Below are 17193 nucleotides of genomic sequence, written 5' to 3'. Positions count from 1 at the left end.
CCATTGGGGGCTCGGATACGATAATGATTAAAGATCATCGGGACGGGGGAAAAACAAAGCATTAGCCTATCATCCCCAAGAGATAGGATTAAGTGACGCAGAACGCCCATTGGCTGGGGAATGATTTGGCAACAAAATTTTCGTACGAAAAGAGATAGTACTTGAGGCAGGTGATTGGGCAGGCTATTGGAAAGTCCCTGTGCTGATAAGACGCTGGTTGTGGATTGAGAGTAGTATCATTGAATCAAGATAATTTCTATTCAATTCGGTCCCATTCAAGCTTCCGTGACGTGCGAATAGTGAAACGAAAAAAGTGGTCCGCCGTAACAAACAATTCTTATCAAATCGGTATGGCTATTGCTTTGTCAGTAGTCCCCAAATCAGCAGGTATATCGAACATAACAAAGACTCGTTAGTAAACATAAATGAAAGTCATTATCAGCGTCCATGACATAATGAATGCAAATCGGCCACCGTGATAAGATGAAGCAGTTACAAAACTTAGATAATGTGGTAAACTTTTCAATTTATTGTTTCCTAAGCGAACAGGACCTCGGTCACTGTATCAATATTGCACATCCATTTCACATGTAGCCCAGAATCTTCGCCTCATCGATCATGCTGGCAATGCCTTCGAGCAGCTCCTCAGCGTTCGGCACGATTTGATCTGCAGGCAGAATGAAGCCAAACTCTACCTGATCGCGCAGCTCGTACGTGTAGCTCAGCGGGATACCAGCGATGGCAAACGCCCAATCCACGGAAATACCCGATGCAACATCTGTGAAATTGGATTTTGTTTTTCAAAAAGACATATAAGTGATTTCATGTCAGTTGGAGTTGGAATGCGTCAACCTACACAGCACATCGGCGGTCGTTCCGACGCGGTAGGGTTTGTTGTACAGCTTGTACATATCAACCGAGGCACGCTGTCCGATCTGCATCAGATCTTGATAGTTGTAGGCGCGTGGTGCATTGTTGTACCCGAAAGGAAGTAGTATATACTGACCGCGCGAGTGAATTGACAGCGCAAGTTTCACGTTTGCGGCAATCGATCGTACGAAAGTGGTGAGATTGCTCACTTCAACTTCTGACTCCGGCGCCGGGCCGGAGTAAGTGTCGGAGCAGGGCGTCGTAGAAGTTCCGCCATCTGTAAGGTGGAGAGTGTCGAAAGGTCAGAGGTTATCTAGTATTTTCGTTTTTCATATATAGCACATACTGTTCCATTGGAAGTTGAAGTTGCGATTAGGATCAGTTCCGTAGCACAGCAGATTGTGTTGGGTTCGGGTTTTGCGCCACAGGCGTTCCTGGAAATGATCTTCATATAGCACGTGTAAGCCTCATTTTCCTACAACCTCTCTTACCGTGGTATGCGTGTACACAAACCCATCCGGATTCGCCACAGGCACAATGAACCAGTCATAATTTTCCGCAATATAACGCACACGAGCATCCTCGGACGTGAGCAGCTCGTTCAGTAGCCACGTAACGGTAGCCGAAGTGATCCATTCGCGGGCGTGAATGTTCGCATCGATAAAGATGCCCTGATTGCCCGCCTTGTACGACAGCTTGATCACCTTCATGTCACGCTTCTCGTACGTTTGCCCAATGGTTTCCACCGACAGGACGGTACTGTACTGTGCCACCATCTCGTCCAGCCAGGCGTAGATCTCTTCGAGGGTGTGATAGTCGGTCCAGCCGAAACCTTCCGCCTTTCTGCGAGCGGGACGCTCCTGATCAAGGATTCTAAAGAGAAAGAGAGTATTTTGAAGATGCAGAATTCCATTTGCAAAGTAAATTGACATCGACATTACTGTTTCAGGTTGCCAGTGATGAGGCTATTCGTGATGCCATGCTGTCGGAAGAGTCTTTGCGCATTCACTACCTCACTGGGTGGAATGACAACTTCAACACTCTTGTTCACACTCGATGGAAAGTCCAGAAAGGTGTACTGAAATCGCAACGGAAAGAAATGTGCCCATTTTACTTCTTGTATACAAAACGAACTCTGAATAGTACACACCCCATTGGGAAGGGACTCCAGGTGTTGCAGCACCGCCAGCTGTTTCTCCGAAGCAATGTCAACCCTATACACTGCATAGTTTTCGTAGCTAAGCTTGCCGTGAGCGCAAGCTACCAACGTCACTGCGCAAACTAGCGCTAGACCCACGAACCGTTCCGTTACCATCGTTACCTGTTGCGGCAATAAATGAACACTACCGTACGTACCGTTCAAGCAATCGGCAAGAAGCTTTGCATTTTTATTGCATCTTATCAAAAATAGGGGGAGGGCACTGACAATTGCAAATAAAACCTCTTAGCCCTGTTTATCTATGCTGACAGGCAGTCAGAAGTCATAAAAACGCAAACCCACTCATGTGTTTGATTGATGGAGCAGTCATTTGTCTAGTGTGCACTTCAGGATCGCTGGAAGTAGCCCATTGTTTTGGCTTTGGCCAGCATCGCTATCAGAGCATCGAGCGTTTCCTCGGCGTTCGGAATTATCTGGTCCGCGGGCAGCACAAACCCGTACGCACCATTATCGCGGAACTCGAAGCACATCGACAGCGGGGTTTTGTGATAACCGTGCGCCCAATCGGTGGTCGATCCGGAGTCGACATCTGAAATGAAGCGGTCGGATGGAGCTGTGAAAGGTCCTGCAAGCTAAAGCTGTTGTTAATAAAACTTACACAGCACATCCGCAATGGTACCGTAGGTGTACGGTGTGTTGTAACGCTTGGAAAATCCGATCGCAGCCGCTTCCGCTATTTCAAGCTGATCGGAATAGTTGTCCGGATAGTCGGCATCTTGGTAACCGTAAGGCAGCAGGATGTACTGCCCGTACGAGTGGAACTGCAGATGCAGCTCAATCCGATCGACGATCGTTTCGTAGTACTCCATCATGTTACGTGTTTCCACTTCCGAGGCGGGAGACGGTCCCGCGTAGATATCATTGCACGCTACCTGCGAGGCACCACCTTCCATCCAGTGGTACGGGAAGTTACGATTCAGATCAACCCCCGGGCAGAGGATGTTGTGGGGGTAGCGATTCTTGCGCCACAATCGATTCGTCGTCTTGGTGTAGTGGAATCCGTCCGGATTGGCGACGGGCAGAATGTACCAATCGTAGGACGTGAGGAGCTCCTGTACTGCCGGGTCGGAGGACGTGAGCAGCTCATTCAACAGCCACGTGGTCGTAGCGGAGGTGATCCACTCACGAGCGTGAATGTTCGACTCGATAAAGATGCCAGGATTTCCGGCCTGATGGGACAGCTTCACCACCTTCATCTCACGACCTTCGTACGATTGCCCAATGCTCTGGACGGTAAGAATGGAAGAGTACTTAACTGCCAATTCATCGATCCAGTTGTAAATGGCATCGAGCGTTTGATACTCTTCCCAACCGAACTCATCGCTGCGTTTGTTCTTTGCGGGAGGGTTTTCCGCATCCAGAATCGCTTGGAAGTTGGTTGTGGCCAAGTGTGAGGAAAGGTGCGCATTCTTCGCAAGTTGAAGGTAGTCCAGCAGCTTTCGTGGAGAAACGAGCACACTCACATTCATACCCACTTGTGTGGGAGAGTCTAGAAATATGAGCTGTATAGAGTTTAACATTAAATATGCGATCGTTTCCTTTTATGATCGCACCCTTACCTGATCATTCTGAAGCTCCACATTCTGCAGAACCTTCAACTGCTCTTGATCTGTGATCGCAACCCGAAACAGGTGGAAGTTGTCGTACCGTACTAGCTCACCGGATGCAACACCCAGCACGAGCAGCACGAGAAAACTGCTACACTGTGATCGCATACTGGAACGAATTGTTTGAAAATCATCCCACCCAACTGCTTCTTATATACATATCCACACACCTGCCCAATTATCTGACAGCGAAAGCGTTTCCCCGAGTTAACAAAGTCTTCCCACGCCTTCGTTATCATCTTTCCATTATTCAACAAGATACTGTTTATATACTTAGACGACAATTTACGACCCTGCTGACGATGCGTAAAGTCGTTTATGTTGAGTCTGGTGGCAGAAATCACGCCCCGACACATGTTCAGAGCGATCGTAACCTTCTCCTACCTTCCCTGATTATCAGTGACAAGAAATCGCCTACTGAACGCCGCTTATCAATAGTGCATTATTGACATACATTGAATAAAACATTGCGTACGGCTCCTGAAAGCGGAAAGAGTGATTCAGTGAGCCCGAAACATTGTGTAATCAATGAGCAAACGTGAGTATGTGTTTTTTATTGTTATTATTATATATCACGCTAATCTAATCTGTTACTATAGATCGTTCACAATGTACCGCAAATCACCGATTACACCGTTAAGTGTCCGAGCTCCTTTCCCTTGCGGCAGAAGGCTACCAGCCCGTCCAGCACCTCCATCGCGTTCGGGATGATCTGGTCCGGGGGCAGGATGAATCCGTGGTAGCCATTATCGCGGAACTCGAAAGTGGCAGCGACCGGCGTGCCGTGCGTACCGTGCGCCCAGTCCGGCGAAGAGCCCGATGCAATATCTGTGAAGGAAGAAGGATGGGGTGAGCTTAGGGCTTAAGACTTTGAACAGGATCTCCCCGAGATATGCTATCACACTTACACAACACATCAGCCGTAGTGCCGAACTCGTACGGCGTGCCGTAACGATTGTAAATAGCAACAGCGGCCGCCTCACCCATCTCCATCATGTCGTAGTAGTTTTCGGAGTACTCCGCATTCTGATGACCGTACGGGAACAGGATGTACTGACCGTACGAATGGAACGACAGGTAAGCCTTCACCTTATCCTTCACGCTCACGAAGTAGTTCATGATGTGTTGCGTTTCGATTTCCGAACCAGCTTCCGGTCCAGCGTACGTGTCCGTGCAAGGGACGGCCGAGGCACCACCCTCTGTGGAGAAGGAAAACAATCCACCGTTAAGTATTCACTCTTCTTTTCACCAGCTTCACCCATCACTTACCCATCCAATGTCCGGGGAAGTTACGGTTCATGTCTACACCGTAGCACAGCACATTGTGCGGGTAACGGTTCTTGCGCCACAGCCGGTTGGTGGTCTTGGTGTAGTTGAAACCATCCGGATTAACCACCGGCAGTATGTACCAGTCATAGTTCTCTGCCAACTCACGCACCTCCGGTGCAGTGGACGTAAGGAACTCATTGATCAACCACGTCACAGTGGCAGATGTGATCCACTCACGGGCATGAATGTTTGACTCAATAAAGATACCTGGATTACCTTCCTTGTACGAAATCTTTACCGCCTTAATATCACGATCCTCGTACGACTTGCCGACCGTTTGCACCGACACGATCGCAGGGAACTCGGCCACCTTCTCATCGAGCCAGCTGTAGATTTCGTCCAGCGTTTGATACTCCTTCCAATCGAAAGCACGTCGCGATCGTTTCGGGCTTTCTTGATCGATGACCCTAATGAAGGTGTATTTCAAAATAAGGATACCACGTAAGAGAATATCACCAAAAATGAACGTTCGAAACATACTCTTGGAGATTCGATATACGCAAACGGTTCTTGAGCGCAAGCTGGTTGCTCATCTCTTCAAACTCGGCGTACTTGTGCGGTGGCACCACAATGTTCAACTTCATGTTCGTCTGCACAGGGGACTCCCAAAAGAGGTACTGAAAAATAACAGGAAATGCAACCCGAAATGTAACTACACAGACCTCTCTTTGTAACTCTGCTTTAGACACTCACTCCATCGGGATAGCGTTCCAGATACTGGAGCGCTTCGAGCTGCGTTCGATCAGCGATCGACACTTCGTACACGCGGTAGTTATCGTACCGGACTTGCTCCCCCTGAAGCAATCCGGTAGCACAGCAAAGCAGCAGCAAAACGGTTTTAACGATCATTTCGAAAGAAACGCACGACAGAATAGAAACCGATTGGAAGGCGTGAAACCTTCCTTTTATAGGTGAAACGGAATGGAGCCACCGTAAGTGTTTTACGGCTGAGGGAAGCGATAACGCGTGGTTATCGTAAGAAGCTGCCTACGCAGTGGGGGGTCTTATCGGAGGTGATAGAGTGATCAGCATGATTGGGGGATTTAGCAATAGAATACGACTGTCAATCAACGGCGAGCTGGGTGTATAGATGTGTCGAAAGGTTGTATTCTACAAGGTTTGAACACCGAAGGCAATTACATTGAAAAGTTCATTTATTTCGAGACACTTGAAATTGAATTACAATGGCAGTTTACATTATTTTCCCTACTGCAGCTTACACGTAGCACTGGCCATAGAAGGCAACGTTTTCCGTTTTGGGGGTTTCGATCTTCACCTGGTATCCGTCGTACGTCACGTAGAGGGACACGTTCGGTACGGCAAAGACGATCGTATCGTAAACGTAGTAGTACTTGAACGGATACACATCCGTGCTGCCGTGCTCGAGGGCGTACATCAGCTCGCTGTCGACGGTGAAGGTGTACTTCTTGGTACCTTCTTCGTACTGCTTGCCGAACAGGGGCTGAACCACAACGCTGTGACCGTTTAGGACGAGTTTGAAGGCCTTCGAGAAGGAGAAGAATTTCATGATCGCTGAAGCTCAATTTCATGCATCTTTCATCAGGTTTGCTGTACTTACAACATGCTTCTTCTCCATTTTCTGCACATAAACGGCCCAGGTGTAGGTCGTGGGATGATCGGAAGCGTACAGAACCCACTCGTTGTACACCGGTTCCTTGGCGGCGGTGTAGTGATAGGGAGCATACTCGTACACCGGGTTAACGACGCAGCTGTCCACGTATCCGAACGACTTCATCACTTCGAAGTACCTTCAGCAAACACATAAAAAACGTAAGAACAAAAGCTGTTTCAATCAAACCACTCCATACTTACTTGGTGAACACGGTGCTGTCGGGCTGGAACACCCAAACCCAATCGTAGTACGGTACATGCTCGAATGCGACCGTTTCGTAAGCCGACTTTACCACAACATCCACGATCGGATACGTATAGTACATTGGGTACTCAACCTCCACCACGAATCGGTTCTCCGGCACAAAGTGGAACTGCTCCACCTCGGGGTAGTACGACGGCACGACATGCTTCACCCAGAACCAGAACGGCTTAACAAACTCTACGTACGCCGGGTACACGTGCTTGTAGTCGACGGTGTACAGATACTTGCGGACGGTGTTGTACAGCTCGGCACACTCGTACGTAACCGGTGCGGAGTAGTCCTCGAACATGGGCAGCACGCGCGGCACACACTGTTGGTAGTAGTAGGTCGGCACGGTATGGTACGATGGCAGAATGTACGAGGTGAAGTTCTTCTGCACCTCCGACGGCACACCGGTCCATTCGATCGACACCACCATATCGTCCTTCACGCACTTGTGATCGTACGAGTAGCCGTGGAAGTACGACAGCTTACCAGTGACCGACTCCGGCACGACATCCTTCACCCAGTCGAGGCAGATGTTCATGTTCTTCTCGCCCGGCGTTTGGCGCGTTACCTGCATGTTGATCGTCTTGAAGTACGTACCATGCTCGTGCGTGTAGTACACGTTCACGTCCCAGTGGTTCACGACCACATCGGTCTTCTTGAACACGGCCGTGAACTTGACGTACTGGCGGTAGTCCGGGGTGGTCCACAGCTTGTGCGGCAGTACCTCACTGTCAACCTTGAACGTGAACTCGACCTTATCGAACGCGTACACCTTGCACGGGTTAACGTACCCAACGACACCGTGGCTGATCGGGGTCGGTGGCAGCACGGTCGTGTAGAACCAGGTGAGATACTTCGTCACAAAGTCAAACACGGTAACGTGCTCCAGGTCGTGGAACAGCTCCGAGGTGAAGACGTCGGTAAGCGATTTGTAGTACTTGACGGTCGGTGGCACCTCCACGTCAAAGACGGACAGGTAGAAGTGGAGACCGGTGTACTTGGAGTGTGCCTCGTACAGGACGACATCCTTCTTCTTGGGTGCCGGGACGGCCGTCACCGTTTCGTAGTGGAAGCAGGTGGGGCAGGTCGACTTCAGGTAGTCCACCTCCGTGTCGGGGCGGGCGTACACTTGCGTCTTGACGTGCGACTTGAAGCCGACCACGTTGAACGCTTCGTTGGCGTGCTTGCTCCACACGAGCTTGAACGAGTTCTGCTGGAAGTTGAAGATGACATCGAACACAAGCGGAACGTTGAAATCAAACGCCTGAACACGGCGCGCTCCCTGCCAGGTAAGGGCGAATGGATTGTACACCGACACACCGTAGTAACCGTGAGCCCACATGCGGAAGAAGCTGCTCACGGTAAGCGTCACCTCGTTAGCGTTGGTCGTCGAGGGCACCACCACGTTGTACTTGAACTGCGAGACGACTGGCAGCTTCAGGTTAATCTTCGCCGGCACACCATCGTACGTGGGCGTGTACAGCTCAACCTCGGCCACATTCAGCACCGTCGTGAACTGGTACTGCAGCGTCTTCAGGATAGTCAGATAGGTGTACGTGTAGAACTGCTTGATCGTTTCCTCGTTGAAGTACTTCGTGTACACCACCTTGCCGTTCGCCATGAACGTAAACTCCACATGCACCGGGACGTTTTCGTGGTTCTTCGTGATCGGTTCGTTGATCGTTTTCGGATCGACGTTGAACAGCTTGGGCCACACCAGCGACAGCGGATTGTGCACACCCTCGAACTTGACGTACACCGAGTACAGATCGTACACGCGATCCATCACGTACGGGGCGAAGCTAACGTAGAACTGGTTCACCTTGTTGTACTTCACATCCGCGATCATGTTACCGCGAATGATGCTGCCAACCTTCTGCTCCGGATCGACGTAGTCGTAGAAGAACGACTTCGTCTCGACGGCCGCATCGTAGTGCACAAACTCCGTGACAACGTGCTGCAGGTAGTGGTAGAAGTCCGTACCGAAGTAAACGTCCGAGTTGACCAAGCTACGCACGGTCGTGACAAAGTACGAGTACAGATGCACATTCTTTTCCATCTTCATGAACGCAACCAGCTTCGTAAAGTAGTGCACATCCTCCATGGAAACAATCACCTTGACGGCGGCCACACGCAGCTCCACCGGCAGCGTATCATCAACGACGATCGGGAACACAACCTCAAACAGTGCGTCATGCTCGTGTTCCATGATTTCCATCAGCGCGTAGATCACGTGCACCTGCAGGTGGCGATCGTATGCCAGCTCCAGCACCTGTTCGCCCTTGACCAGCGGCACCAGCAGCTCACCGACCGTACCGAGCTGAATGTTCTTCAAACCGTGCAGCCACACCAGCTGCTCCTCGAACGTTTTCGCTTCCTTCAGATGTTTGTAGTACACCTTGATGTACTTCTCGATCTCCGTTGAGTAGTGATCGTGCTGGAACGTTTTGTACACCATCGTACCGAACGAAAGGATGGCAGCGTGCGCAACATCGGGCTTGACGTAGTTCGGGAAGTTCATGAACTCCTCGACACTGTGCAGCAACTCGACGGAGGGAGCGCGCACATTGACACCGAGCGAGAACAGCATGCCGGAAGCGACCGAATCCTTCACCTTGTGGTTCTTCACCATATCCATCACGAACTGGACGGCGTACTTGGTGCCAACGGACGGCAACACCTTGTAGAAGATGTCGACGGCCATCAGATCCTTCGGGGTGGTTGATTTCGTGAGCACCGTCCAGAACTGAGCGTAGTTTTCGACGGTGAACGGTTTCAGCGACTCGATGATGCGCGTGATCACGATGCCGTGCTTCGTGTCCGTTTGCTGGTGCGTGATCGGGGTTTCCTGTTGGTGATGAGATGGTGTTTTTGGAGGTGTTGTGGAACATATTCAGCCTCAAAAGGTAACTGAAACTCTTACCTGCAGATACTGGACAGCTTCGTACAGCATGGCCTGGACCTTGGGACCAACGGTGGAGATGTCAACCACGGGCGTGAAGGTGGCGAGCGTAGGATAAGTCTCCTCAAACACAGACTCCGACGTCTCGTAGTGGACATAGTGGTACATCTGAGAAGAAGCAGACAATGTTCTTAATACTGGACACTTCACGATCACTTTCTGTATAGTTTGCTACATACAGGGAAGCTCGAGAACTCGTACTGCTTGGTCGGGGCAACCGCCTGCACGTACTTCACCTTCTGCTCCGTCTTGACGTACTGCTTCTGTCCCTCAACGGTGAACGGTTGCACATACTTGATGCTTTCGGAGTGTGCCTTCAGCACGTACACGCCGTGCTTGCCGTACTGCACCTCGTACTCCACCACCGGCAGTACCGAGTTCCAGGTGGTCCAGTTGTGGAACGCTTGGTGCGATTCCACGTTCGAGTACATGACGTGCGGCAGATGGGTGAACGTTTCATAGTCTGGAGTCTTAACAATCTTGACCGTCTCGTAGTGCAGCGGGTTCACTGCGTACGTTACATTCACCTTACCATAGACCGATTCCTCCGTCTCGGTAAAGACGAACGGTTTGGCGAGCGTTTTCGCTGGGATCTTGTTCACCGGCAGCTGCAGCATACCGGCTACACCCTTCTTGAGGTTAACGCTCCACAGCACGTCCGTCTTGGTGGTGAACACTTCCTGCACCATGCCGAACTTGTCGTACGTCACGTAGAACGGCTGCACAAAGGGTTCAGCCTGCTTGGCGTACTGGGTGTAGTTAGCGTCCGTTGGCTCAACCGGCAGCGGAAGGTGACCGGTGTACAGGAACACCTTCGGTTGGTCAAAGTACACGAACGTACCATTGCCGGAGGGATCTGTGAAGTTTTAGAGCGTCAGCCTGTGTCAGTCTTTTCTAGGGAATTAAAATGGTGAAAGGACAGCTAAGCTCAACTAACCTGGGCGGACATGCATGAAAGCCTTAACACGGTACATGGAACCGTACTCCGGCTCAACCACACCGGTCGTCACATCCAGCTCATACTCGTACACGTACTCCTGTGCGTCGGTACCGACGAAGACACTTTTCACGGTACTTCCCTGTGCCCAGCTGGTAGCCGCCACAAGGGCAAAGGCTGCAAACAAACGATACCAATATTAACATCAAGAACACACCCATTTCTTGTTCACCTCAAAACTCACCTAACACTAACCACTTCATCACACACTGTTTCTCACACACTGCTCGCTTGAGTTTGCGGGTCGGTTCGGGTTTCCTTACGAACGTCCACCAAAGGACGCTAGCCAGCCAACTGCTACCGGGAACGGTGCGAAGTGCGTCTTTTAAGGCGTTCGCTTATCACGGATTCCACTGTTTACCTTACCGGAGTCGCTCGCTCGATGCTTAATATGCACCGGGTCATCTCGGGGTGCAGGATGCATTCGATTGTTGAAACATAACACCAACAAAACGCCCTCCAGATAATAAGTCGGGCAAGGGAAGTGCATCCATCGCGCTAGCCAGTACCAGGTAATGATAACTTTGGATGCAAACAGTGCTCCGATTGTGCGTTGTTATGCGGAATCGGGGAAGTAAAATGATCTAGAAACATTAAAACGAATCTGGTTGAATGACCTCGCGTAACATTGTTGCTAGATTCGTTTTAAGGGCAATCTTATTACTGGATTCTGTATTTTTTTTGGAACGGCAGTTGTTAAGGTACCAGGAACGTCGATTTAAAATTATACGCAATGGAAAAATACATTGTATGTAGAATAAATAATGAACACGATCGTTCTACAAAGTCGTTGGGTGAATGTTGATCGTGCGGGTGATAATAACGGCTGGCTTGTATGCAAGCTGGTCAATTCAAAGTGTGAGTTGTACAGTGACGATCCTAAGTATAGAATTTTGCATCTAAATGTACAGCTCAGTTGAATGAAATTATCTCCTACAGCACACTCGCTAGCCAACCGTCCTTGGGCGAACAATCTTGCACGATTGCATAACGCGATCGCGAAGGCAAGACCCCTTCGCGCTATGACTCTTTCGCGCGCTGAGATCAGTTTCCGTTCTTAACCCGTAGCGTGCGGATCGTGCGCAATGGCTTCGAATGCGGTTTTTGCGATGCTGCTTCTCGTCGTCTTAGTCGTGTGGGGGATTCCCCGAGATTGTGCCGGTCAAAGGTGAGTCAGCCGGGGTGGGCCGATAGTGAAATAAACTTGAACACGAGTGTGTGGGGGTTTTTATTATTTAGGTACGCAATGCTTGCCCCTCGCACGGTGCGGCCTCACACCGCCTATGAACTGATGGTGAGCAATTTAGGATCTGGAACGGAGCAATTTATGTACGAAATTGTCACTGCAAATGATACGGTTGTTGGAGCAACATCTGTGGAGGTGAAGCCGAAGGAGCTGCGGAAGGTTGAAGTATCTGTAAGTGTATTAAATGAAGAGTTAAATTCATCTCTAAGGAGTGTTATTCATGATTACCTCTTACCTGTAATAGCTTAATAGTTTGAAGGAAGGGCATTACCAGCTCAAGGTTTGGGAAAAGCAAAAGCAAACCTTACTAAACACAACTTCACTGGAACGCATCGACCGGAGCTATTTGGTGCTGTTTCAGACTGATAAGCCTGCATACAAACCGGGCGATAGGGTGCAGTTTCGCGTGCTGTTCCTGCTGCCGGACACCAAACCGGTGGGGCAAAGTGTTAGGCCAACGATCTTCATCGCCGATCCAGACCGGGTTCGCATGAAACAGTGGAACGGTGTGTCGCTTTCGAGCGGCGTTTTCGAGGGAAGCTTTCAGCTGGCTGAGGACACATCGTTTGGCCGGTGGATAATCACTGCCTCCGTGAATGAGCAGATTTACAAAGATACGTTCAGTGTAGAGGAGTACACACTGCCACTGTACAGGGTGCAGGTGCAAAGCATACCGAAGGCATACTTTCAATGTGACGAACCTAAAATGTCTCTCAAGTTGAGCGCGTCTTTCGTGCACGGAGGATCAGTGCGGGGCAATGCGACGGTTGTCGTGCGGGCCAATTACAACAATTATCCGTCCCAGACAAAGGAAGTGGCACGCAAAGAACTCTTCATCAACGGAACAGCTATTGTGGACTTTCCAACGGACGTCGTTGCCAAATCCTGTGACGAAGAGCGTAACGTTTGGTTCGATGTGATCGTTACCGAGAGTTCGACGGGCGTTAGCTACAATACGACCTGCTCCTACACGGTACACAATGCTGGAGGTGTCACAATGGAGGTGCTCGATGGCAACGAAGTATTCTATCCGGGGCTGGCGATGCGATTAATGGTGAAGCTTGCAACGATTGATGAGAAACCGCTTGTGAATCAACCTGTTACAGTTCGCTACAAAGTGCTCGACGAAGATCGGAATGACATTGACGAAGTGGCGCCAAGTATATTGTCGCTGCAGACAAACGCAAACGGAGTCTTCAGGGTTGCAATCAATACGACTACGAGCACGGCAGAAGTTACTGTGGAGGGTGTGTATAGGAATCATATTTTCCCTCTCGTCTTCGCGTATCCTATGTACGAGGAAAGGAGTCTTGAATATCTTGCAATAACTACACGCCAGGCATAGTACGTAAACGAGTGGACGTTAACTGTGTCGAGCACGATAAACCAACTAAGATCTGTTTATTTTCAGCTGTATCGTCCGTCGAAACATCACGGTGGATGTGCATTCAAACGTTAAGGTTGATCGTATCTACTACGTTGGCTACTGCCATGGTAAAGTATGTGCAAGTGGTGTTCAGAAATCGGCCACTCGGGTCAATACTCATCATCTGACGCTAACATCAAGCCCGCAGATGGCACCACAGATGAAGTTGTTAGCGTTCGCCGTCAAGGAGGATGGAAAGATATTGAGTTCTTCGATCATTATAAGATTTTTGTCCTCCAGTAGCAGTGCGGTAAGTTGATGCATGCCTTAAGTCGTTACTTTAATATTGCAGTGAGCATTACAGAAGATCTTCTTTAGCTTAACGTTACAGAACATTTGATGGAACCAAACTCGGATAGGTACTCCTTCAATATACTCGCGGAAAAGAACGCCTTTGTTGGTTTGTTGGGCGTTGATGAGCGTATAAAGCAAAGAACTAGCTCAAACAATGATATAACTCAACAAAAGTGGGAAAAAATGTTGCAATCTCTAGAAGGGACATTGGGCACATGGTCATCGTATGATAGTTTTGGGGTAAGTTATGTTTTCTGAACATGCAAAAGTACATTTCTATTGGAATTCATTGCTTTCTTCGAATCAAAAATAGAGTGTTGGAGTTACGCTGCTGACGGATGGGTATCTTCCAGATGGTAATATTGTGGAAAAGCGGTTTAAGCATGGTTGTAATGTAGCTATCTTCTTCCAGTTGGATTCATTCCACACTCTTTTGGTGAGCTGGCACGAACTACTTCAACCCTGGACGAGGATGACAGTGTTAGAGAAGACTTTCCTGAAACGTGGCTGTGGGAATCGATAAAAGCGAAGAAGTAGGATCCTTACACAGTGATATCCATTGAAACACTGTCCGTTTAATTTTTTTTTTCATCCAACAGTGGCCAAACATCCATCGAAAAATCACTTCCCGACACCATAACGACCTGGGTGGTGAGCGGTTTTTCCGTTGGTCCCGCTAATGGATTGCAGATCTTGAAGAAGCCGCTTCAAATCAAATCACAAAAGCGAATCTTCGTACAGCTTCACATGCCACCATCGATCAAACGGTTCGAAGAGGTCAGCGTTCACTGTCTCGTTCACAATTATGGGAAAGCGATCAACGTGTCGTTGGAGGTGCGTCCTACGATGAAAGTAACGCCTCTTTACCTTGCACAAGGAGCAACGGAAAATGTACGAGTTAGTGTCAGTTCAAGCAGTGTTGGTGTACTCACGTTAGAGGTATTTCTTCGCGATTCGAAGGGAAAAGTGCTAGATTCGGTGCGACAATCGATTCCAGTTCGTCCTGAAGGATTAATACGTACCGTGGAAGATGTCCGGGTGCTAGACTTTCCTCAACAGAGCAAGTTAACGTTCAATCTAGCGTTACCTGCGATTGAACAGAATCTTGATGTAAATTACAGAGAGGTTACTCTTTCGGTCGTAGGTAAGAAGGCTTTACATCAAAAAAATTTGAATGCAGGATAAACATAATTGTCTGTCTCTTCAGGAACATTCCTTAATCTGAACATGTTTGATTTGGAGCACATGGTTCGATCGTCACATGGCAACGGGGAAGAGACCTTACTCTTCCTCCAGACAACGATGGCTGTTTACGATTATTTGAAAAGGGCTAACCTGTTATCACCCGATACGAAGAAAAAGCTTTTTTCGTACATGGATGTTGGCTACCAGCAGCTTTCTAGATATCGGTTGGATGATGGATCATTTAGTATGTTTGGAAATTTGCACGAGTGCGGTGGTGTCTGGTTTACGGCGAGCACCGTTCAAGCTCTCGGAAAGCTAATCATGTACGAAGCTATTCCAGTAGAAATTGATTTCCTAAATGATGGAATAAACTGGCTCATCCTGCAAAGCGGCGAGGATGGTAGTTTCAATGAAAGCTGCCCGATCGCACACCCCCACATACAGCGTACCGGAGGAAAGGAGCTATCACTTGCGAGTAGCGTTATGTTTGCATTTGTTGGAAAGGAGTTTTCAAGGGAATATAAACAATTCATCAACAAAACGATCTCCCTACTACTAGCCGCTCCTATTAATGATGTCTACTTATTGGCAAAAACGACCTATCTACTTACACTTATAAACCACCCAGACAGTGCAAGAATGCTTGCGAAGCTTAACTCGCTGGCTATTGTGGATGGAAAGTATCGCTACTGGAGTGTCTCGGGAGGCGATCCTCGATCGTCTCCGGAAAAGCGCGACCAAGAAGCAACTGCTTATGCGCTTCTTGCTAACATCAAACGAAACGCTATCAATCACGAAGAAATGATACGCATTGCCCAATGGCTTCAAAAGCACACATTCGCCGGTGATCGTTCTGTAGCTTCATTGGAGAGGATCGTCGCATTAGAAGCACTCGCAGCGTTGGCACATAAAATCCCCACCACCATGCCCAACATGTACATCGAGGCAGGAGGGCACAAGTTTGAAATTAATGCAACCAACAGAGAATTGTTACAAACTGTACAGCTTCCCCAGGGCACAACCGGTGTGCGTGTATCAGCGAGAGGTACGGGTTTGGTGTTGATGAAGCTGTCCGTTCGGTATAGTTTGGCGAGTAAAAATGCAACAAGAACCGAACCGAGTAACGTATCAAATAGTGAGAAGATTGGGGTGAACATTAAGAAGAGACAGGTTGAAAATCATAAGCTAGCGTTATACCTTTGCTTTACCCTGCTTAAGCCACTCCTGTTTTACGAGCCAGAACTTTGGAAGGTTGAAGTAGATTTCCCCACTGGGTACGAGATAGAAGGACAGGAGGAGCATTACCATAATGGTACTGAAGTGAGTTTCTTCTGATTGAAGGGGACAAAAACCACGTAAATTCATATAATTTTATTTTTCTTTCTTACTAGAGTGCTATTGTGCTGGAAAATAAATCTCACCTAGAGCTCGTCTGGAACGTTAGGCAGGTGTCGCAAGTTTGCTATCCAATTGTAGCAATAGCTCGTTGGAGCTTCGTCGATATTGTAACAGGGTTGCTTTATTTGACCTCGTTTGATACAAAAGGTAAGTAAAGTTGATGGATAATTTAAGCAAAGATGATAATCATTTATTTTAATAATTTATTTCAGATACTGTAGCTGTCTACGCCTTCTAATCGAGTAACTTTTTACTATTCTCTGTAAAAAAACACAGCAAAAAATGTAAAATTAATAAAAATCGATATTCCTAATGTTTTTTTTTTTTTTTGAGAAATGCAATCCAGAGCAAGATGTAACATTTCCACCCAAACTTAACTGCGCGTAATTTCAAGGTCATGTTTTGTTTACATCGCCACCGCACCGGCAACAATGAGAGCATCCGTGAGTTCCACGTCTCACTCGCGAGAGTGAGTTCGCGAGGGAGAACGTTTCGCGCGATTGCGCACACGATTGCGCGTATAAACACGGCACGCTTACAACAAACCAGCGGCCCTTAGTATGCGAGAGGTTGTATGTTTTGATTCTGTCGATGCTAACGTGATGGCACCAACATTTTTATGCACCCGGTTTCGGTTCGCTTACACAAACATACACACATCACCCGAGTATGCCCGATGGAGCTCGAAAGAGTGATGATAAATAAAAGCATACCGCAGCTCTCGCGGCTCATTCGTGCGCTAGGCTGTGTGGCGTGAAACAGTAAAGTGACCTTC

General features: G+C 48.6%; 5 protein-coding genes across 6 annotated transcripts; 1 reads left to right on the top strand and 4 right to left on the bottom strand.

Annotated features, from left to right (window-relative positions):
- Positions 1-506: 506 nt before the first annotated feature.
- On the bottom strand, positions 507-2217 carry LOC120900574 (zinc carboxypeptidase-like). The gene is made up of 6 exons (XM_040307726.1): positions 2021-2217; positions 1812-1948; positions 1362-1743; positions 1217-1304; positions 857-1147; positions 507-778 (listed from the first exon to the last, which is right to left on the bottom strand). The coding sequence occupies exons 1-6, from the start codon at positions 2183-2185 to the stop codon at positions 585-587; spliced, it is 1257 nt and encodes a 418-aa protein (XP_040163660.1). The 5' UTR covers positions 2186-2217; the 3' UTR covers positions 507-584.
- Positions 2218-2223: 6 nt separating this feature from the next.
- On the bottom strand, positions 2224-4021 carry LOC120900573 (zinc carboxypeptidase-like). Its single transcript, XM_040307725.1, has 3 exons — positions 3649-4021; positions 2688-3591; positions 2224-2618 (listed from the first exon to the last, which is right to left on the bottom strand). The coding sequence occupies exons 1-3, from the start codon at positions 3802-3804 to the stop codon at positions 2416-2418; spliced, it is 1263 nt and encodes a 420-aa protein (XP_040163659.1). The 5' UTR covers positions 3805-4021; the 3' UTR covers positions 2224-2415.
- A 197-nt stretch (positions 4022-4218) lies between these two features.
- On the bottom strand, positions 4219-5874 carry LOC120900575 (zinc carboxypeptidase-like). Its single transcript, XM_040307727.1, has 5 exons — positions 5719-5874; positions 5506-5642; positions 4966-5432; positions 4605-4895; positions 4219-4524 (listed from the first exon to the last, which is right to left on the bottom strand). Exons 1-5 carry the CDS (start codon positions 5872-5874, stop codon positions 4325-4327), a joined length of 1251 nt encoding a protein of 416 aa, XP_040163661.1. The 3' UTR covers positions 4219-4324.
- Positions 5875-6161: 287 nt separating this feature from the next.
- On the bottom strand, positions 6162-11184 carry LOC120901733. The gene is made up of 7 exons (XM_040309891.1): positions 11054-11184; positions 10810-10986; positions 10052-10728; positions 9834-9980; positions 6859-9758; positions 6605-6794; positions 6162-6529 (listed from the first exon to the last, which is right to left on the bottom strand). Exons 1-7 carry the CDS (start codon positions 11070-11072, stop codon positions 6242-6244), a joined length of 4398 nt encoding a protein of 1465 aa, XP_040165825.1. The 5' UTR covers positions 11073-11184; the 3' UTR covers positions 6162-6241.
- A 722-nt stretch (positions 11185-11906) lies between these two features.
- On the top strand, positions 11907-17184 carry LOC120900493 (CD109 antigen-like). Of its 2 annotated transcripts, XM_040307557.1 has the most exons (12): positions 11907-12037; positions 12109-12286; positions 12360-13459; positions 13527-13791; positions 13860-14075; positions 14149-14191; positions 14248-14368; positions 14435-14979; positions 15043-16340; positions 16412-16565; positions 16631-16660; positions 16752-17184. In XM_040307557.1, the coding sequence occupies exons 1-11, from the start codon at positions 11955-11957 to the stop codon at positions 16654-16656; spliced, it is 4029 nt and encodes a 1342-aa protein (XP_040163491.1). In that variant the 5' UTR covers positions 11907-11954; the 3' UTR covers positions 16657-16660; positions 16752-17184. The 2 variants fall into 2 exon arrangements, with proteins under 2 accessions (XP_040163491.1, XP_040163490.1); XM_040307556.1 differs by lacking the exon at positions 16752-17184 and having other exon boundaries at positions 16631-16731.
- The last annotated feature ends 9 nt before the right edge of the window (positions 17185-17193 follow it).

This window comes from Anopheles arabiensis, chromosome 3 (assembly GCF_016920715.1).
Source record: "Anopheles arabiensis isolate DONGOLA chromosome 3, AaraD3, whole genome shotgun sequence".
NCBI classification, from domain to species: domain Eukaryota; kingdom Metazoa; phylum Arthropoda; class Insecta; order Diptera; family Culicidae; genus Anopheles; species Anopheles arabiensis.
This window is presented reverse-complemented; position numbering and strand designations above follow the sequence as displayed.